The sequence below is a fragment of the Taudactylus pleione genome, unplaced genomic scaffold (genome assembly GCF_031769625.1).
Source record: "Taudactylus pleione unplaced genomic scaffold, aTauple2 ptg000070l, whole genome shotgun sequence".
NCBI lineage: Eukaryota > Metazoa > Chordata > Amphibia > Anura > Myobatrachidae > Taudactylus > Taudactylus pleione.
In genome coordinates this window covers 14,841,524-14,865,042 of record NW_028284472.1, presented here as the reverse complement: position 1 = coordinate 14,865,042, position 23,519 = coordinate 14,841,524, and the positions used below count along the sequence as shown (strand labels likewise).

At 47.2% G+C, this 23,519-nt stretch overlaps 1 protein-coding gene across 1 annotated transcript in view; it reads left to right on the top strand.

Annotated features, from left to right (window-relative positions):
• The window catches only part of LOC148533789 (adhesion G protein-coupled receptor F5-like), a 147,916-nt gene that overhangs the window by 111,493 nt on the left and 12,904 nt on the right, over positions 1-23,519 (top strand). Inside the window, exons 11-16 of the mRNA XM_088467272.1 lie at positions 1,811-1,966; positions 3,772-3,987; positions 8,204-8,422; positions 8,965-9,099; positions 10,899-11,083; positions 18,979-19,155. Of these exons, the coding sequence (XP_088323398.1) occupies positions 1,811-1,966; positions 3,772-3,987; positions 8,204-8,422; positions 8,965-9,099; positions 10,899-11,083; positions 18,979-19,155 (1,088 nt within the window). The remainder of the gene's footprint in view (positions 1-1,810; positions 1,967-3,771; positions 3,988-8,203; positions 8,423-8,964; positions 9,100-10,898; positions 11,084-18,978; positions 19,156-23,519) is intronic.

Sequence of the window (23,519 nt, the reverse complement as noted above, 5' to 3'; positions counted from 1 at the left end):
GCTGCTTTATTCAGTTGTTTTTTAAACTGTATCCTCTAATTTCACCTTTTGAAAATATGTTTATGCAAATCTCAGGTGAGGCGGTTGTGATGTCATTATGTTTTATATATTACGCATGTTATTTAGCACTTTGTTATGGTCTTGTAGTTGGCGTGTATTCATGATTGAGGAAAGAAGTGTAACGTTGGATATTACACTGCACTACCACTTACAGTCTCACAAGATTTTTTATGAGTAAAACACTGCGCTACTACTTGCCATGTCACAATACTTTTTATGAATAAAAAACAATAACACTGCGCTACCACTTACAGTGTCACAATATTATTTATGAATAATAAAAGAATAACACTCTGCGCTACCACTTACAGTGTCACAATATTATTTATGAATAAGAAAAGAATAACACAATGCGCTACCACTTACAGTGTCACAAGATTTGTTATGAATAAGAAAAGAATAACACACTGCGCTACCACTTACAGTGTCACAATATTATTTATGAATAAGAAAAGAATAACACAATGCGCTACCACTTAGTGTCACAAGATTTGTCATGAATAAGAAAAAAATAACACACTGCGCTACCACTTACAGTGTCACAATATTATTTATGAATAAGAAAAGAATAACACAATGCGCTACCACTTACAGTGTCACAATATTATTTATGAATAAGAAAAGAATAACACAATGCGCTACCACTTACAGTGTCACAAGATTTGTTATGAATAAGAAAAGAATAACACACTACGCTACGCTACCACTTACAGTGTCACAAGATTTTTTATGAATAAAAATAACACACTGCGCTACCACTTACAGTGTCACAAGATTTTTTATGAATAAGAAAATAATAACACACTGCCCTGTCACTTACAGTGTCACAATCATTTTTATGAATAAGAATAACACACTTCTCTGCCACAGATTTTTATGAATAAGAAAAGAATAACGCACTGTGCTGCCACTTACAGTGCCACAAGCTAAGAAAAGAATAACACACTGCGCTACCACTTAGTGTCACAAGATTTTTTATGAGTAAAACACTGCGCTACCACTTACAGTATCACAAGATTTTTTATGAATAAGAATAACACACTGCAATACAACTTATAGTGTCACAATACGTGGATGATAAACTGCGGTCTGGCCAGCAGTGTCACAGAACAATAATAGCGCAGCTACTAGCTAGCACACACGCACTCACACAAAAAAAAAGAACACCACAGCACCCCTTTATGGACAACAAAGCACCCCTGCAGAGTGCAGATGAACGCAGGGGACCACCTGCAGAGTCACAAATACGTGGATGATAAACTGCGGTCCGGCCGACAGTGTCACCGAACAATAATAGCGCAGCTACTAGCTACCGTAGCATACACACAAAAATCAAAACAGATCTTTTTTTTTGTGGAATGATAATTTAGACTTAACTTTTTATTTTGTTTAACACTGGGGAAGAGCACCCCTGGGTTGACAAAGCATCCCTGGACGACACAGCACCCCTCTATGTACTGCATTCCCAGCCCGACAACACTGCACCCATGCGAAGTTCGGGCAGACGCGGTTCTCTGAGAACCAGATCCGCTCATCTCTAATTGATACGGGACAATTAGGGGCTTCATGACTCAGCGATATGATTGGTTCCTAGTGATGTGATAAGCTGCCTCCGTTTTGAAGTAATAAATGATAACGTATTCAGCATCCCCATTTATTTTTGTTGTTAATATCGAAACAGAATAAAATAGTTTCAATGCCGACCTCACATACTGTACTTATTTTTCCCCTTTTTTTCTTGTTTAAACAGGGATCGCAATATCCAGCGCTACGTGTAAAACGTACACAATCGCAGCGGAGCCTTCCAATTGCACTGGTATAAACGCTTCCAACTATACCTGTAACTGTTCCACAGGGAATGGAGCAGTCCTGACACAGACAGTCCAAGTGACCTATACATCTTCCTGTAAGTGGTATCTAATTAAAAATACTACCAAGAATGTAAATGTACAGCTGCCAGGCCGCAGGATTTGTGGGGGCAGCAAACTTTTGAAAAAAAAAAAAATAGTTTGCCTGAAAATTAGTGATCACTACTAATGGGTCTAAAAAGTGTTAAAGTAGCTTCATTTGGGAGGCAGAGTATGCAGATAATGCTTAACGGTTTAATCTCATGGCACAATTCATGATTTACCATTTTGCGTCCAATTATTCTAACTCTAGATTCGGATGAGTCGACAGTCAGGATGTCGAAATTTATATTTTAGCCTAACTTTAATTGCAGCCATAGTATAGCTCTAATGCTAACCCTAAATTCATCCTAGCCCTAACAGCATTCTAATCATAACAATAACCCTAATTGCAGTTTAACCCTAATCTTAATTGCAGCCTACAATGAACCCTTATTGCAGCCTACCCCTTACATTAATTGCATCCTAACCCAAACAGTAACCTTAATTGCAGTCTAACCCAGTAACCCTAATTGCAGCTTAATCCTAATTTTAATCCTAATTTCACGTCAACATTCTGACTGTCGACATTCCTAATGTCAACATTTTGAAAATGTCAGCATTTTCTCAGTGTTCATATTTTGAATTTTGACATGTTAAAAGATTTTGAACAGGTCAACATTTTTAATGTCAACATTCTGACCATTTCAACATTGTGGCACCGACATTTTGAATGTCGACATTGACAATGTCAGCATGCTGACTACATCCACCAGTATAGCTGGTGCTTTGCAGACTCTGTGCCTGATTCACTAGAGGATCGCAACTGCAATTACGCACACAATTCAACTGCGATAGTATGCTAATCCACTGCTTATACATTGAGATCGCTACGCCCTCGCAGCATAACATAAGGACGCCCACTTTACTTACCACACATCCGTAATGTTTAGCAAGACTGCGAAACCATCGGTAACACTGAGTACCATCGCAGCCTCACGCACACTTGCACAAACTCTGACCTTACTCGTAAATTGCTAACCTCATCGCACGCTATCAGGCTTTAGTCTGCGTAGGCCATCGCAGTGGATAATTTATGCACGCCCATGCAACGCCGTTGAAACACACTGGCATGCCTGCATTTCTCCGTCACCACCCACAAACGGCACTTCCTGTCAATCACTCTGCGATGGGTCTGCGTAGTCACTGCGATCGCAGTGGCTGGTTAGCGCACGCGCACTGCCATGTATTTGCATGCGCAGAATGCAACAAACGGCCGATTGTGTGCGTATTAGCAACTGCGATCCGAGCTAAATCAGACCCTCTGAGCAGACACTGCAAAAACAGTTATAAGATTTACTGTGCTGCGGAGATACCACGGCCATTGTGTCCGGATGCGGCTGTACGATGTCAGGGCTGATAAACCTAGAGGAACACCGGGAATAGGCTCACACGTCTTACTGTATTTTAATGTAAATAAAACAACTAATGATTTTAAGGGACTATTCAGAACGCAGAGCAGATAAGTGTATGGGAACCACTGCCTGCACTGCTCGGGGCATAACAAAAATATTACGCCTCTGGACATACTGTACAGTATTATGACTGCTGGACCCCATTTCCACTAATGTGTCACTTTCAATACATTTAAAACCTGCCTAATAGAAAATGATAACGCCTATTGCACTCAGCATAGAAACTTCTCCTTACTCCCTGAATAAGAACAGAGAATCACGCACAGCAGGGGCACTGTGACATTTACATGGGGACGGATGCTTAGAAAATATTGAATAAAATATCATATTTTTCTCTATTTTTCTGTTAGCTGTAGCTACACTTACTGCAAACTCAGAGAACATCTCCGAGGGGACAGCAATAACATTGAACTGCAGTTGTAATGCCGGAAAAGTAACAGACATTAAATGGTATTTCATCAGTACCACAAACAACAGCATTGATGGTTACAGTACATCTACTGATCTGGCCAAGTGTACTTCTATTCTCACAATTCCAAGTAACGTTACGACAGTGGAATGGAATGGTAAGTGATTAAAGGGTCTATTTACTAAGCAGTGTTAGGAGACAGAGTGAAAAGTGATAAGGTGCCAGCCAATCAGCTCCCAACTGTCATCTCACAAGCTGTGTTTGAAAATTGACAGTTGGGAGCTGATTGGCTGGCACCTTATCACTTTTCACTCTGTCTCCTAACACTGCTTAGTAACTAGACCCCTATAGGGCCTCATTTACTAATGAGTTTTATCACCAAAACGAGTAATACATTTCATTGTGTATGATAAATGGTGCCCCAGCCAATCAGCTCCCAACTGTCAATTGTTAGAAATATGACAGTTGGGAGCTGATTGGCTGGAGCACCATTTATCATACACAGTGACATTTATCACTCGCTTTGGTGGTAAAACTCGTTAATAAATGGGGGCCTCTTTTCTTTGTATTTGCGAGACAATGTTTTATGCAGTTTGTACTGTATATTTTATGCTTGGTTTACTCATGCATATCTGCTTTTCTAAAATGGCCTCCGGGTGCTCCAGAGAGGCGAGGTCTGGGTGAGGGGGAGTTGCTTATAGTGACTGGCACCACAAATTGTGTTATTCCGGCCCTGCACTTATTACACAGGACCATGATGACGCATTTCACATCAATTCGGAAGGTTTGCCTACACTTTCACTCTTGCACAAACTTCTGAATCTTCCGGGCAATTCAGGATAGTAGCAAGTACGGTACTACTACTGTACTTCTAGGGGTAGATGTATGAAATCATCTAAAAAGAACAAGTGGAGAAGTTGCCCCTAGGAGCCAATCAGCATCTAGCTAACATTTATCTAGTACAGTCTATAAAATGATAGATAGAAATCAATTGGTTACTATGGGTAACTTCCCCACATGTCCTCATTAGAAGGTCTGGTACATCTCCCACTCAATGTCTTGAACAGGAGGAAGTATTGATGTTTTGTTTTACTCTCCAGAGAAAAAATAGTCAATGGGGGGGAGGGAGTCAAAACGCATTCCGAAAATGAAATGCATTTCGCTGCTGGGCTTGCTGAGCTGGTAGAAAACGCCAGATGCAGCAAATCGGCGAGTCTAGTACCGTTTCCTCCTCTACTCCTGCAGACAACAGAAGCCAATGTGCCAGTGATAACAATACACCTTACATAACTAATAAAGTCACCGGGAGATTGCAAACCAAAATTCAAACTAGACGCAAGTAAGAACTTTACATATATATTAACACACGTATCAGTTGCCTTCTCCTAAAGGTGACTGGGAAATATGCTTTATCATTGCGGACAAATTGCTCATTTCACTGTATTCATGCAAATAGGTCACAGTAGTAATATTACTAGAATATTAGCATAAATGGGTGTGTCCGGTGCATTAGACCAATAAGATGGGACGGCCGTCATTATTATTATCATTTCAGAACTGGCTCCAAACCCCGTATTGCCAGGAGTCGCAAGTACAAAATGGATCTCAGTCTACATTTGCAGTAAGGTGAAAGTTGCAGTGAAAAAATGGCACAAAGGCCCTCATCCAGAGGCGGTCTCAAGAAGCGATCGCTCTCTCTGAATGAGGGCGGCTGCTTCTTTTTTTTTTAGTGCGGCCTCCTGGTGCGGCCTCCTGGTCGCTAGCTAAGCTGTGGGTTACCACCCACAGCTTAGCGACCGACCAGGTTGATGGTCGCGATGGTGAACACCATCGCGACCATCGGGGCTTGCGACAAGTCCCTAAGGTTGGGTCTCGGTGACCGCAAGCCCCAGGGAGCTTCCTGCTCTGATCGAGCAGGAAGCTCCCCACTGACATCACTGATGATGTCAGTGCGGCCGCCCACAAAACGGTAGGCGTTCCTTAAGGAAACCACCCCCCCCGGGCCCGCCTACAAAACGGGGCAAGATGTCGATCAACATCGACAGCCGCCCCTTTTGTAGAGAGCTCCGGAGCGAGAGAGTTTATCTCTCGCTCCTGGGCTTGTGCACGCGCAGTGCGGCTGCTGCGCGTGCGCAGGGCTAATCATAGACCCGGTTGCGAGCGCATCGGCGCTTGTGACCGGGTCTAAATGAGACCCAAAGTGTATTTTCATTTGACTTTATAAGGTCCCTACGTGTCTGATTCTGAGTCGTACACATTACGCCCGTGCCACTGGGCTGGTGCACGTTCCGATGGTGCGACCGATGGTGGCGTATATGGAAGCACCAATCAGTATTATAGCGTGCATGGGCACTAAATTCTCAGATGGGCAACCATGAATAGATGCTGCTGCGTGCACTTTTGCGCGCTAAGCCAAAATCAGGCCCTAATACTGCATTTCTCTGTATAAACTTACATTTTATCTTACTCAGGTTGTCTCTATTAGTACAAAGTAATAAAGTCACACACAAATAGTGACATATAATAAAAAAAAGCAGGTAATGGCGATAATGAGGAGTTTACCCAAAGAGTGTTTTATACTGACCAGGGCGTTCTAAGTGTAGGTTGAGCTCACAATGAATATATTATATGTATATTGCTACACCAAGGGCCTGATTCAGATGTGGACGCAATACCGAATTTTACGCAGTTAAGCGATTATCGTTCGGCTGCACATGCGTCACAGATGTACTGCGCACACACCATGCTACTTTAGTGATGCCAGTCACAGTGAGGATTGACATTCAGGACCTTTGGGGTGGTCATGAGGAGTGGCCGCTAAAATGTAACAGTGTCATGATCATTTTCGGGGTGGGTGTCTGCCAATATCCAGGGTTACCATCAGAAATTGTGGGGCCAGGGGTTTGACAAAATAGGCTGGGCCCCCAACTCCCCCCCCACCCTCTGTGTTTCTGCAACTATGGCCCTGCAGCATCTCCAGCCAGCCCCATTCTGTCTTGTCTTCCCAGCCAGCCCCCCTTCTGTGTGTCCTGCCAGCCCCCCTTTTGTGTCTCCAGCCAGCACCCCTCCTGTGTGTCCAGCCAGCCCCCCTTATATGTCGCCAACCATCTCTCTTCTGTGTCTCCAGCCAGCTCCCTTCTGTGTCTCCAGCCAGCCCCCATCTGTGTCCCCAGCCAGCACCCCTTCTGTGTCCCCAGCCAGCACCCCTTCTGTGTCCCCAGCCAGAACCCCTTCTATGTCCCCAGCCTGCCCCAGCTTGTGTGTCTCTAGCCAACCCCCTTTATGTCACCAGCCAGCTCCCTTCTGTGTCTCCAGCCAGCCCCAGCCTGTGTGTCTCCAGCCAGCCCCAGCCTGTGTGTCTCCAGCCAGCCCCAGCCTGTGTGTCTCCAGCCAGCCCCAGCCTGTGTGTCTCCAGCCAGCCCCAGCCTGTGTGTCTCCAGCCAGCCCCAGCCTGTGTGTCTCCAGCCAGCCCCATCTGTGTGTCTCCAGCCAGCCCCATCTGTGTGTCTCCAGCCAGCTCCAGCCTGTGTGTCTCCAGCCAACCCCATCTGTGTGTCTCCAGCCAACCCCATCTGTGTGTCTTCAGCCAACCCCAGCCTGTGTGTCTCCAGCTAGCCCCATCTGTGTGTCTCCAGCCAGCTCCAGCCTGTGTGTCTCCAGCCAGCCCCAGCATCACTGACACTTACCTTATGGGGTTAGGTGTACGCGGCCCGGGGGGGATTTAGGGTTAGGCTGCGGGAGGGGGGAGGTTAGGTTTAGGCTCCGGGCAGGGGGGTTATGGTTAGGCACTAAGGGAGGCAGGGTTAGGGTTAGTCACAAAGGCGGGAGGGTTAGAGTTAGGGTGTGGGGTGGGGAGGGTTAGTATAAGGGTGTAGAAAAAGAGGGTTAGGGGGTAAATAGGAAAGGGGAACATTACTTACCAATCCCCTGTCGGGATTTTAACCATTGGGATGCTGCGGTCAGTGTACTGACAGCCGGCATCCCGTCCATGGTCAGCGTACGGAGGTAATGGGGGGGGGAGGAGTGGTTACAAAAACGCAGGCGTGTCTGGGCCATTTTCTGGATGTGCTCAGGTGAGAGCCGCTCTGCCTGAAACAGCATAGGCTTACTCAGAAGTTCAATGTGTAGCCGATATACGACTGATGTTTGGGAACGCTACTCCTCAGAACAGCTCACTTGCACCGGGTGTTTCGTGCCATGTGGTGTATAGAAGCTAGGTGTTTGAGGACACATCTGTAAGTAATACCCTGCACCTCTGTGCTTTTTAATGGTAGCAGAATGCTACAGTGATAACCGTCATCAGCCTAGATGTGCGTTACTAATCCTACCAGTAAGTGAGCATCTTGTCATTTGTTTTGTTTTTTGTCTTACAGGAATTTTTAGCTGTTTAGTAAACTCTGGCACGCTGTCTGCAAATAAAACGATTGGCGTTGCCCGATTGGCCAAACCACAGCAAATTAGAATAAACCCAATCAATTCAGGATTCAAGAAAGGTGACGTGATAGAATTTTCCTGCTGTTTAGATTACAGCGATCAGTACAACCCTACTGGAAGCTTACAGATATATGCCGTTGCAGTCCCTTCTACACAAGGTGAAGGTCTCTATGCTGTATACTCTCTTTGCAATTGTAAAATAATGATCATTAACTTCATGATTGTATCAGATAACAAAAGGTCTAGACAGACCTAAAAGACCGTTATTATGTAACTGCATGCTGCAATGTCTCACGGGTTTGCAATATCCCAGTAATCAGTGTTGCTTCCATTTTTAAAACAGTACTTGTAAAATGACAGGTTTATAGGGTTAAACTTTAATCCTGTTGATTGCTACATTTAGGAGTATATTTACTAAAGTGCAGGTTTTTAGAAGTGGAGATGTCGCCCATAGCAACTACTGTAATTAGATTCTACTTAACATTTATCTAGCCCCTTCTAAAAGATAATAGCTAGAATCTGATTGGTTGCTATGGGCAACTTCTCCACTTCTAAAAACTCTCACTTTAGTAAATATACCCCAAAGAGCGCATTTGTACAGTATACATGCCCCATTTTAATAAATAAGCCCCAATGATGTGTGATAGCGTCACATTTCTCATGCCCTGGAAAAACTTACACGATAACTCTTTCTTCACAGTGATGTCTCTTTCTGATAATTGCTATAAGGCGAGTTATACAGCTGGAGAGATAAATTTATCAGCTCGCTGCACACTTACTAACAAGCTGGGTGATAGTGTAACAAGCGACCCAATGAATCTGAATTATATTACAGGTAAGACTTCTGTTGTACATTGTTACTGTGTCATTGTGATATGTAATATCTTATCTAATATCCGCAGAACTCTCCAGTGCTCCTCATGTAGATGTGGAGGTGAAGGGTCCTTCCCCCAATTTGAACTGTTCTTCCCTTGTCTGTCCCCTTTCGCCTTCAAAAATCTTTCTGAAAAGTTTTATTGTACAGTTGTTCAATATTAGAACCGTCAGTCGCCTGAAGTTGCCCAACTGGTGGTGGCCATACACATGGCATGTCATCTATTTTCACTGCGCATGTTGGAGACAGTAGAGCCGTAACTAGACTTTTTGGTGTCCTGTACCAGAGAGAGCATTGGTACCACTCCCTCCCCTGCCTTTTTTTTAAAGAGGGACATAAGAATGGGGAAGGGCCAGGGAAGAGATAGGGGAGGCCAGGAGATGCTGGGGATAAAAGAAGAGGAAGCTACAAGTGAGAATCATAATAAACCGGAAAATTGACAGGCCCGAACAGTGCCCCCTGCCCTGCGGTGCCCTGTGCCATGGCACCGGCCGCACTACCCTAGTTACGGTCCTGGGAGACAGGACAGCCCATTGTCAATTATTGTATAGACTTGCCTACTCCCAAAGAATGTCCCAAGAGACCAGCTATCCCTCCTGTATCTCGCAGATGTTATAGGTGGAACGGTTGGGGGAAATGGGGGATGATAATGTGAAATCACCTCCTCGTAGCATTGCCCCCTGTGCGTGAGGCCACAATCCGCGGCACTTTGCAGCAGGAGATGGGGACATAATGATATTAACAGGGCGAAATTCCGTAGCTTAATAAATAGCGCTGGAGAGTAAAAAGATTACGGGCCCGTCGTGCACTGCAATAAAGTATACATGGAAGTGCTATCTTTTAAAAGTGGCTCAAAATAAAAAGTAAAACACAGCGTCATACACATTGCAGCGCCATTATCTGGTGATGAGCATGTTAGCTTCTTGTTGACCTTAAGGCAGTTAAAAAAGTTGAGGTCAATTTGAGCAAGTCAAGCCGGTTTGAACGTGTTCAAGCCTCAATTGATACAGGTTAAATGTTTCTGACTTTGGCAAATAGGTGAAACGCATATGGCGAAACCTAAAAGTGTCTGCTGTTCGCAAAAAAAAAAAAGTTTAAATATTTTTTTATTATTAAAGAAGTACTGGAAAAAAAAACATGTTTAAAAAATACAAATTTCAAAGTGAACTTTGAATGCTGAATCTGTGCAAATTTCTAAACACAGAATCAGATAAAGATCTATAGAAGATTGCGCCACTAACATGGTCATGGCTATCAAATTGGTAAATTGTGATCAAATTTCTATCTGATTCCAAATTTATATGGTCAGACTGACCTTCACCTCTTGGTAGAACTCAAGAAGATGTCGGCAGATTGTTATTTGCATGTCCTCTCTAATGGTTGGCCCAGTCCCTCTGTAATGGCTGGTCACATGCCTTAAGCTTGTGCCCCTACCACTGCTGTCCCTGGTGTGCCCTTCATATGCCAATCTGACACTGATCATCAATGTATCTAAGATGTAGACACCTTAGACACATTGTTGATTGTTACAAGGAAACACATTACGCTTCCGAATGACCAACCCATTCAGTAGTTAGATGCATATGAAACTAGGACCCTCTGAGGTCTCCAATACATTCACTGTCAGACTTAGGTCGTAAGTATGGTTATTGCCACGAAACCTGCCCAAACCAACTGTACAATTTTTATTTATAGCCCATGAATCGGTAATAGTGAACAAGAAATATCAATAAATTGTTTTAAATTATTTGGCTTTTCAGATCCAGTTTGTACCCAAGCCAACATTGGGGTGGGAGCTGAAGGTAGCAAAGTCACAGTTTCATGTGCTACAAAAGATAGTACTCTGACAGGAAACTTGACCTACACGTGCATTAAGTCATCTTGGGTTATGAATGACAGAGGCTGTGTGCTTGCTGTTCTCAACAGTCTCAAGGATCAAGTTGCGGTGAGTGGACCCTACAATCTCATTGATTTGTACTAGTCAATACTGAGTTCTTTTGAGACTTTCCTCAACTTCTCTATACAGATACTGAACTGACATTTTCCTGTTATTGTGAAACGTTAGTGGACACATTGGGGGAATAACTGAACTGTGAAGGACATATTACAACAACTGAATATATAAGGGTATGATTGGCTCTGGCGGTGAAAGCGTAGAAGGGGGGTCAGGCACACATAATCCCTTGGGGGAGCAAGACATGGTAAGTGCATTGGATGTGGCAGCACAAATTGCATCATTGTGGCCCCCCCCCCCCCTGCCTGTGGAATGCTGCGATTTGAGGCATTGGGCTTGGAGGGCGCCCCAGGAGCCACGCATCACGTCATTATCACAGTAGTGAAAAACTCCCTGATATTCCTGGAGAGTTGAAAAGTATGAACGAGATTCTAATGTTTTTGAAAAATGCTGTTTTTTCTTCCTTGTAATGAGATGGAAGTGCATCACTATACTAAAAGTGAAAACCTCAATATACAGTATAAAACCAAATGTCCTGACTGACTTACTGATTCATCAATGCCCAGCCCAAAGTCCTGGACCTAGAAACATGAAAATCAGGGAGTAACATAGAAACATAGAATTTGACGGCAGATAAGAACCACTTGGCCCATCTAGTCTACCCTTTTTTTTTACCGTTTGCTAACCTCAGCCCTATGTGATCCTCAATTCTTTTTAAGGATATTCTTATACCTATCCCAAGCATGTTTAAATTGCTCTACTGCAGGTCTGCCAACCTGTGGCTCTCCAGCAGTTGTGAAACTAAAAGTCCCATCATTCCCTGCCACAGTTTTAGCATTCCCTAACCGCAAAACACTGGCAAGGCATGCTCGGACTTGTGGTTTTTCAACAGCTGGAGAGCCACAGGTTAGCCTGGCCTGCTCTACTGTCTTAGCCTCTACCACCTATGATGGGAGGCTATTCCACTTATCCACTACCCTTTCCGTAAAGTAATTTTTCCTCAAATTTCTCTTGAACCTAACTCCCTCCAGTCTCAGTGTATGTCCTTGTGTTCTAGTACTTCCCTTCCTATGAAGAATGTCTCCCTCCTGCATCTTGTTAAAACCCAGGATATAATTGAACGTTTCTATCATGTTCTCTATTTCCCTTCTCTGCTCCAAACTATACATATTAAGATATTTTAGTCTTTCTGGGTAAGTTCTGTGGTGTAGACCTTGCACCATTTTAGTGGCCCTTCTTTGTACAGTATCTGATGTATTTATGTCCTTCTGGAGATGTGGCCTCCAGAACTGAACACAGTATTCTAGATTAGGCTGTGCCAAAGACCGGAATGGGCATTTAGTACCGACAGTCGGGATGCCTCCTGTCAAAATACAGACAGCGGTATCCCGACGGGGTCGGGTAAGTATACTTACCCTCCCCCTAACTCTCCCTTCTTGTAGCCTAACCCTAACCCTCTCCACCCTGCACACTAACCTCCCCGTTAACCTAAGTTTCCCCCCTTCATGCCTAAAGCAATCCCTCCCTCCTTAGTGCCTGACTCTCTACCCCCCCCCTCAGTGGTGCCTACCCCTCCCCCCCCAAAACCTAACCCTAAACCCACTTCACTGCTTAAACCTAACACTCCCCCCTCGTGGCTAACAGCTAAGATGCCCCGGGCTTACTTTGTTTGGGTTGGCATCATTCTGGATTCCGGCATCTGAATTAAGATAGGTGTCTGTATTTCGATGCCTAACTTAAGTCTCGTGTAGGGCTTCCCCTGTCGGGATCTAGACTGGCAGCCTCTGGTCTGCTAACTACAACCCCAATTGCCTACAGTATATATGGGCATTATTACTTCTTCCTTCCTGCTTTGATTCATCTCCCTATGCAACCAAGAATCTGACTTGCCTTTCTCATTACTTTATTACATTGCTTAACTGCCTTTAAGTCACATGAAATAGTGACTCCTAGATCCCTTTCATCCTCTTTCCAGTAGTTTCCAATATAGTACCCTTGATACTATATTTAACCTTTTGGGTTCTTGAAACCCAAGTGCATGATCTTGCATTGTTTAGATTTAAAATGTAGGTGCCACGTTCTTAATCATTCCTATAGCCTACCTAGATCCTCCATCATTTGTCTTACCCCTTCCTGGTGTGTCAACCATGTTGCATATTTTTGTGTCATCTGCAAATAAAGGAGTATATTCCTTCCAAGATGTAGGTGCCCACTGAGAAGGGATTTTTCAAAATGCGACTCCTAAGGGGGTGAAAAGGGCTAAAATGATTCCTCCTCCTGTGCAGTGTCCTGCCTGACTGTCTCATCATGGCTGCAGCACAGTTCAGTATTCAAACACCAACTGTCACCCGAAGTGCTGCCAAACATCACTGGCAGTTGGTGTGGCTCCCCTATTTGAATAGTGAGCGAAGGGAATGTATTACTACAGAGGCGAGAGAGGAAAATGTGTTAAAGCAGCAGCGAGAGGGGAATGTGTTACTATAGCGGTGAGGGAAGGAAATATGCTATTACACAGGTGAGGGAGTGGGATGCGTTACTATAGAGGTGATGGAGGGGAATGTGTTACTACACAGGTGAGGGAGGAAAATGTCCAATGTGTTACTACGCAGCAAGGGAAGAGAATGTATTACTACAGGGGTTAGCAGGAGTAATGTGTTACTCCAGAGGTGAGGGATGGGAATAACTTACTACAGGTGGGAGTGTGGGTAATGTGTTACTACAGAGGTGAGTGAGGATAATGTGTTACTACAGAGGTGAGGTAGTGGAATGTGTTAGTACACAGGTGAGGGAGGGTAGTGTCTTACTAAAGCAGTGATGCATTACTATAGAGGTGAATTATTAATGTGTTATTGGTGAGATGCAAATGGAAAAGGTAAACATCTAAAGTATACCTGGGTGATACCAGGTACATATAATATATAATCGTGTAAGGTGACCGTCTAGCGCAGGCACGCTGGACACCTGCTGACAACTGCCTGCTGGTGACAGTTGCCTCCAACTGCAGTCTGCCAGCACTGAGACAGGAACTCACTCAGAGAAACAATAGAGAAGCAAGATCCAAGCAGCAGTGTTCCAGTGGCAATGACCAGCAGCTCCAGATCCTAAGGCTGAGCAGGAAGTCTCTTGCATAAATGCTCCATGCACTGGGTCTCTGCTGCTTTTTCTCAAGTCCTCACTGTTCCAGGCAATATGTCAGCATTTCACATACCCTCAAGCTCACAGACTATCTCAGGGGTGTTTTAAGAGAGGAAGGGGCCAGTGTGCAGACTCAGTGCGGGGCCCTTTCCTCTCTCTAGTGGTGCCACTGCAATGGCGGCGGGTGCAGCAGTAGATTCTGGCTTAGTGCCAGAAATTACTGCTCATGTGCGGCTCTCCAGGAAAATGGCGCTCAAGCCTTTTTGACAGGGACAGCAGTAGTGTGCATGCGCAAGTCACGGGGAAAATGGCAGCCGCCATTTTCAGCGCTGGCCGAGACAACCGACAGGTAAGTATAAAGTACAGTGCACCGTACACCCTGCACCCATAATAGATACAGTGTGCCCCTGGGTGTACTCTGGAGTATCTGCAGACTCTGAGCACGCTTGCTGCTGCACAGCGAGAGATTGATCGAGAGAAACAGAGATGGGGAAGGAGACAGATAGGGGAAAGTGTTACATAGGGACAGGAGAGAAATACACAGGGGTAGGTGAGAGAGACACAGGGAAGGAGAGACACCCACATGGGAGGGGGAGAGGGAGACATGGGGTAGAGAGACACATAGGTGAAGGAGAGATTTGGGGGAAAAATAGAAATACATGTGGAGTGAGAAATAAGAGATAGGGGAGTGAGAGAGAGAAATGAGAAGGAGAGGGATAAACACAGGGGAGGGAGTGAAAGAGACACTGGGAGGGTGAGAGAATGAGAGACATTGGGAGGGTGAGAGAATGAGAGACATGGGGAGGGTGAGAGAATGAGAGACATGGGGAGGGTGAGAGAATGAGAGACATGGGGAGGGTGAGAGAATGAGAGACATGGGGAGGGTGAGAGAATGAGAGACATGGGGAGGGTGAGAGAATGAGAGACATGGGGAGGGTGAGAGAATGAGAGACATGGGGGGTGAGTGAATGAGAGGTAAGGGGAGGGTGAGAGAATGAAAGACATGGGGAGGATGAGAGAATGAGAGACATGGGGTGGGAGAGAGAATGAGAGACATGGGGAGGGTGAGAGAATGAGAGACATGGGGAGGGTGAGAGAATGAGAGACATGGGGAGGGTGAGAGAATGAGAAATATGGGGTGGGTGAGAGAATGAGAGACATGTGGAGGGTGAGAGAATGAGAGACATGGGGAGGGTGAGAGAATGAGAGACATGGGGAGGGTGAGAGAATGAGAGACATGGGGAGGGTGAGAGAATGAGAGACATGGGGGGGTGAGCAAATGAGAGGTAAGGGGAGGGTGAGAGAATGAGAGACATGGGGAGGATGAGAGAATGAGAGACATGGGGTGGGTGAGAGAATGAGAGACATGGGGAGGGTGAGAGAATGAGATACATGGGGAGGGTGAGAGAATGAGATACATGGGGAGGGTGAGAGAATGAGAGACATGGGGTGGATGAGAGAATGAGAAACATGGGGTGGGTGAGAGAATGAGAGACATGGGGAGGGTGGGAGAATGAGAGACATGGGGAGGGTGAGAGAATGAGAGACATGGGGGGGTGAGCGAATGAGAGGTAAGGGGAGGGTGAGAGAATGAGAGACATGGGGAGGATGAGAGAATGAGAAACATGGGGTGGGTGAGAGAATGAGAGACATGGGGAGGGTGAGAGAATGAGAGACATGGGGAGGGTGAGAGAATGAGAGACATGGGGGGGTGAGCGAATGAGAGGTAAGGGGAGGGTGAGAGAATGAGAGACATGGGGAGGATGAGAGAATGAGAGACATGGGGTGGGTGAGAGAATGAGAGACATGGGGAGGGTGAGAGAATGAGATACATGGGGAGGGTGAGAGAATGAGAGACATGGGGTGGATGAGAGAATGAGAGACATGGGGTGGGTGAGACAATGAGAGATATGGGGAGGATGAGAGACATGGGGTGGATGAGAGAATGAGAGACATGGGGTGGGTGAGAGAATGAGAGACATGGGGAGAATGAGAGAATGAGAGACATGGGGTGGGTGAGAGAATGAGAGACATGGGGAGGGTGAGAGAATTAGATACATGGGGAGGGTGAGATAATGAGAGACATGGGGAGGATGAGAGAATGAGAGACATGGGAAGGGTGAGAGAATGAGAGACATGGGGAGAGAGAGAATGAAAGACATGGGGAGGGTGAGAGAATGAGAGACATGGGGAGGGTGAGAGAATGAGAGACATGGGGAGAGACATGGGGAGAATGAGAGACATGGGGTGGGTGAGAGAATGAGAGACATGGGGAGGGAGAACGAATGAGAGACATGGGGAGGGAGAGAGAATAAGATACATGGGGAGGGTGAGAGAATGAGAGACATGGGGAGGGTGAGAGAATGAGAGACATGAGGTGGGGGAGAGAATGAGAGACATGGGGAGGGTGAGAGAATGAGATACATGGGGAGGGTGAGAGAATGAGATACATGGGGAGGGTGAGAGAATGAGAGACATGGGGGGGTGAGCGAATGAGAGACATGGGGAGGATGAGAGAATGAGAGACATGGGGAGGATGAGAGAATGAGAGACATGGGGTGGGTGAGAGAATGAGAGACATGGGAAGGGTGAGACAATGAGATACATTGGGAGGGTGAGGGAATGAGAGACATGGGGAGGGTGAGATAATGAGAGACATGGGGAGGATGAGAGAATGAGAGGCATGGAGAGAATGACAGATATGGGGAGGGTGAGAGACATGGGTGGGTGAGCAAATGAGAGATATGGGGGTGAGAGAATGAGAGACATGGGGAGGGTGAGAGAATGAGAGACATGGGGAGCGTGAGAGAATGAGAGACATGGGGAGGGTGAGAGAATGAGAGACATGGGAAGGGTGAGAGAATGAGAGACATGGGAAGGGTGAGAGAATGAGAGACATGGGGAGGGTGAGAGAATGAGAGACATGGGGAGAGAGAGAATGCAAGAGATGGGGAGGGTGAGAGAATGAGAGACATGGGAATGGTGAGAGAATGAGAGACATGGGGAGGGTGAGAGAGTGAGATACATGGGGTAGTGACAGAATGAGAGACATGGGGAGGGTGAGAGAATGAGAGACATGGGAAGGGTGAGAGAATGAGAGACATGGGAGTTGAGAGAATGAGAGACATGGGGAGGGTGAGCGAATGAGAGACTTGGGGAGGGTGAGCGAGTAAGAGACATGGGGAGGGTGAGAGAATGAGAGACATGGGGAGGGTGAGCGAGTAAGAGACATGGGGAGGGTGAGAGAATGAGAGACATGGGGAGGGTCGGAGAATTAGAGATATGGGGGTGAGAGAATGAGAGACATGGGGAGGGTGAGAGAATGAGAGACATGGGGGGTGAGAGAATGAGAGACATGGGGAGGGTGAGAGAATGAGAGACATGGGGAGGGTGAGCAAATGAGAGACATGGGGAGGGTGAGCGAGTGAGAGACATGGGGAGGGTGAGAGAATGAGAGACATGGGGGGTGAGAGAATGAGAGACATGGGGAGGGTGAGAGAATGAGAGAGATGGAGAAGGAGAGAGAAATACAGGGAATAGGGGTAGAGAGACACCCCTCATGTCCATCCGACAAGGTGCAACAGCATAAACAATGGTACCATCAATGCACACCGGACAGTCGATTGTTCTGCGACCGTCTCTGAATCAGGCCCGGAGTCATAGCAGTGATTTCAGCCACGCGCACAAAGAAGTGACTCCTGGGCGGTGACAATGCGGATGTACCCAGATGAGCTTTCTTATAGGCGTGTTATGGGGGAGCCATGGACGTGTTGCTGAAAGGTTTAGGTACACAGAGGCTCAGACAGAGAATCCACACCTAGCATGGGGCTGGTGCAAGTTATCATGGTGCGACCGATGGTGGCGTCTAAAGACGGGCCAAGTATGACTGCTGCAATGTATAGGCGCACGATGTGGGCATCTCAGTTCTGGCACATTCATACGCCCGGCTGGACACCAGGGAAGGGCTATGTGGCAGTGTTAGCATACAGTCGCAGAATCAGGGCGGAACAGGAAGATAAACGCCACAGATAAGTGCTCCCATAGCGTTGCTAATAACTATGTGCAGCTTACCCCGGTCTGTAACAATTAAACTGTCATAGCTTTAACAAGCATAAACAATGGTACAAATATATTCATTATATTACACATTATGCGCCTGATTCATTTAACGATCGCTATTGCAGCTCAGTAATCGCGCGCAGGTCTGCTGCGAAAATATGCTAATGAATGCAATCGCAATGCCGTCACACTGCCAGCATAGAGACCCCCGCTGCCTCCCACTACCGCTATCTCACATCCGTAATACCTCGCAAACCTGCCATAAACATTGGTAACATCGAGTACCATCGGCCCCTCACACAGAATTACAGCAGCTCTGACCTTACTTAGAGATTGCTAACCTCGTTGCACGCAGCGAGTACTCAGATTGTGTATGCCGTCGCAGTGGCTAATTTATGCACGCCCATGTAACGGTGTTTAAACGGACAGGCACGCCTGCGTTTCTCCGACCACTCCCCCGTCACCACCCCCAAACACTCACTGCCTGTCACTCGCTCTGCGATGGCTCTACGTGGTCTGTGTGATCACAGTGCGATTGCAGTGATGCCTTTGCGCACATGCATGCACAGTACACAACAATCGCCCAATTGCGTACGCTGTTGCAGTTGCTATCGTTAAAGAATCAGGCCCTATGTTACCTAATAAGCTCATTCATTCAAGTTCATTTTTACTTTTTTTTTTTTCTTTTTCAGGACTTAACGAGCCCCGGATCTGAAACAAAAGTTCCTGCTCTGCTTGGGACCCTAAGTTCTACAGTAGCTTCGGAAAGACAAAATATAACTTCGTCTGTTAGTAATATGCAGCTTGTGCTGGACATATTAACGCAGGTCGGAACCGTCGCTCGGAATGTGGAAGAACCGGCCATGCAGGTAAGGGTTCACAAAAATAACGGGCAGGTTATGCTGATGCTGTCCGACAATAGCTGGCCAGCGGCACCATCAGCACAAGTCTTGTGTTTTGTTCTGTAGTAAATGGCCCTAGGCATCACCGTGACCAGGGAAAGGGTCAGTGCCAATCAAACAGCAGAAGGATGATCGCACAGGTCACTTTCAAATCAAGTTGAGAACCATAAACAACCTGAGCCCACAAAGCCGAACAAGCGATGCAATGTGCCGATCACGTGGGACAAGCAGATCTGTGCATGGGGGCTGGTTCAGAGTTGTACTAAATAACCCAATGGTTTGTGTACAATTCTGATGTTAGAAGATCTGCGCATGTGCAGGACCTGTACAGCACATGAGCAGATCATTTTCTGCGTGCTCACTTGCAGTGCCTGGACGCCGCAGCCTGATTGACCGGCTTTGGCCATTTGGGGGCGGCGTCAGGCAGCATCCTAGAAAATGGTGGCTGGTCCCCCCATTTTCTGGGCATGCTGAAGCCAGTGACTGCGTCCTTGTACTCAGCTCACTGGCTTCAGTTGCTTGATAGCACCGGCCATACTTAGTAACCTAAGGGCTACTCAGATGAGCGAAGGACACTCAGAGTGAGCTAATGCCACGCCTTCGGATGCAGCTGTAGATGCCGGCAGACAGGAGGCGCCTATATGCGGCATTAGCATATTATTACACAGTAGCTGTGTCCAAAGACTGACACAGTTTTAGCATGCCCCAACATCAAAACTGTGGCAGGGAATGCTGGGATGTGTAGTTCCACAGCAGTTGGGCTGGTCACACTTTGTCTACCCCTGCACCGGGCTGTGGTTGTACATGCTTCCTATATTTGAGCCCCCAGCATTCCATAACCTAACCAGACCCCAGGTCCCACGATACAGCACATTAGGATGGCACGGTCATACAGCACACTAGGATGGCACAGTCATACAGCACGTTAGGCTGGCACGGTCATACAGCACGTTAGGATGGCATGGTCATACAGCACGCTAGGATGGCACGGTCATACAGCACGTTAGGATGGCACGGTCATACAGCACGTTAGTATGGCACGGTCATACAGCACGTTAGGATGGCACAGTCATACAGCACGCTAGGATGGCACAGTCATACAGCACGTTAGGATGGCACGGTCATACAGCATGTTAGGATGGCACGGTCATACAGCATGTTAGGATGGCACAGTCATACAGCAGGTTAGGATGGCACGGTCATACAGCACGTTAGGATGGCACGGTCATACAGCACGCTAGGATGGCACGGTCATACAGCATGTTAGGCTGGCACGGTCATACAGCACGTTAGGATGGCACGGTCATACAGCACGTTAGGATGGCACGGTCATACAGCACGTTAGGATGGCACTGTCACACTAGTCCTCTGAAATAGCATCCTATGAAGCTTTGCCATGATCAAGATAACCAGGAGATTTATAGCATAATCGTCAAATGGCTCCATTAAGCCAAATCTTAAATGGTTTAAGATTTCTTCATTATATATAGAGCAGATGTAACTCACAGGGTGCTCAGGGCCTGATTCAGAGCCGGACGCTCTGACAAAGCGTTCGCTCTGAATCAGGGCCGGCCTTCTGTTTTTTTAGAGCGGCCTCCTGTGACCACCCACAGCTATAGCGAGCGGCCAGGAAGATGGTCGCGATGGTCAAGACCATCGCGACCATCGGGTTTGCGATGAGACCCTTGTGGTAGGGTCTCATTGCCGCAAGCCCTAGAGTGCTTTCGGCTCAAACAGAGCCAAAATCACTCCCACTGACATCACTTGTGATGTCAGTGGGGCCAGCCCCAGGCGGTAGGCGTTGCCATGGGAACTCCTCCGTTTGCGCAGCCACTCCCTCGGCCTGCCCACCAAAGGGGGCGTGCTGTCACTCAACATCGACAGCATGCCCCCTTTGGTACGAGACCCGGAGCGACGGTTTGCCCGTTGCTATCCGGGTCTCACGCATGCGCACGACGGAGCCGGCTCCATGGCGCGCATGCGCACTGGGCCACCATCAACCCGCTCGCGAGCGCTCAGCGCTCGCGAGCGGGTCTGAATCAGGCCCTCAGACTTTGGGCCTCACAGGTGGATGCAGTTCCAGCCACGACTGCATGTACTAGTGACGCAGCTGATGGGCTTTCTACTGACACGCCGACCAGCCGCAGTGCTAATCTGCCGCTGTGCATACAAAAACCCACAATCGCCATTACTCCAGCCCTATGGAGGTGAAGGACATTTTCGTATGAACATGGCCGCCGGTGCTTCTGCAGCTGCTGCGGCAAAGGATGCAATAGTAGGCCACCCAGCCACGCTTGACTATCCACCAAATCCCCCCCTGTTACCTCTCAGGTAATTCCCTCTGTCTCTGCTTCCAAATTCGTTCTGCATCTTTCGGTGGTAATCATCGGGACGCATGTGACTTGGACGCGTGCGCAGACTTAAAAGATTGGACGCTTGCGTGCTGCATCGACCACTGAATCAGGCCCTTGTTTGGCTTAATTCAAGGGGAAACCACAGTTTCTGTATGATCGACGCAATTTAAAGTTCCTTTCCTGTGTATGAATGAATGGCCTAAGGCAGGAAGTGTCACAGATCTCTCCTACATTCATTTAAGGAGCAATGCGCAATGCCATACAGTGTATGGGGACAGTCTGATTTATCAATCTCCGAAAATAACAAGAGGATTTTGTAGATGCTTCTCTGCCTCTCACAGTGCTCATGTATGACCTGAGGCTGTACATGGGCAGCAACACTGCCGTGGCAGAACCTGGCAGTTTAAGCTTTCGCCGCTAATACTTGAAAGACTGAGAATTCTCTGATGGGCGATATCCTGCTGAGGTATTTGGGGCATCACAGGCAGGAAGTCTCTGCTGATTGGCTCCTGCACCCCTGCAGTACTGTATGCTCTAACAGTGTGTGTCTAGATGGGCAGAACCGAGGGCCTGATTCACAGCGCTCGCAAACGGGTCGATGGTCCCCCACTGGGCATGCGCCACGTCCGGCGTGCGCATGCGCGAACCCCGATCATCGACTGAGCTTCAGTCGCTGCGGGGCTCGCTACAAGACGGGGCGGCTGTCGATGGTGAGTGACACCTCGCCCCGTTTTGTAGGCGGGGAGGGGGGGGGTGGCTGCACAAACGCAGGCGTTCCCTTAGGAACGCCTGCCGTTTGAGGGCAGCCCTACTGACATCACTAGTGATGTCAGTAGTGGACTTCCAGCTCTAATAGAGCAGGAAGTCAACTCGGTCTTGCGGGAGCCGAGACCCTACCACAGGGTCTCGTCACAAGCCCGATGGTTGCTATAATCGTGACGGACTCCAGGCCGCTCGCACAAGCTGTGGGTGGTCACCCACAGTTTTGCGGGCGGCCTGGAGAAAAAAAAAACATGCCCTGATTCAGAACGAGCGCTCGCCAGCAGCGTGCGGCTCTGAATCAGGCCCAGAGTGAGATGGGGAGGCAGGTGGTTAGGGGCAGATATAAATACTGACCGATGATGACTGTCACCGGCATTAACAGCCTGCTTGTGATTGGCTGTTTGCGTTACACTGACACTGATTGGTGCAATGTTTGGGCACAGAGGACCTGATTCAGAGTTGTATGCTAATACTGTTGCTGCTATCTGGCGAAATTGTGCAAATTTAGCCACCGCCAAGATTTTTATTGAAACGCCCACTGGCGGCTTCGCAAATCCAAGCGACTGCGTACAAAGACGCAGCATCAGTCACAGATCCTTCGATAATCAGATTTCTGAGAGGCCCTATGGTTGCGCAAATGGCCGCGTGTAGTGAAACGCCAGAGCCACTTTCACTGCGGGATCGCAGACAAAGGCTGTGACATGTCCTGGAAATGGTCACCTGCGATCTTTGCTGCCCCTCCCCATCACCATCTCTGAATCAGTTTAAGCATTTTTACTTTATGGGATTTTTTATGTTATGCAAAATAGGCATTTCCTGCTGCCTCCATTCCCATCCTCACATCATTTATCTCCTGATATACTCTGTGCTGCTGGGAAACCCTGATCCTTCCACTATATCTCTCACTCTGTGGCTTCCTGCTGCCTCCATTCCCCTCTTCACATCATGTCACTGTCCTTGTCACATGCAGACGTGTCCTCACTGACACATCTCTCATCTCCTGATATACTCTGTGCTGCTGGGAGAACATGTTCCTTCCATTACATAATTCTCTGGCTATAGATTCCTGCTGCCTCTGCTCCATTCCTTTACTCACATCATATCACTGCCCCTGTCACATGTAGCCCTGTCCCCACTAACATATCTTTCATCTCCTGATACACTCTGTGCTGCTGGGAGAGCCTGCTCCTACCACTATATAACTCTTAGTCTGTG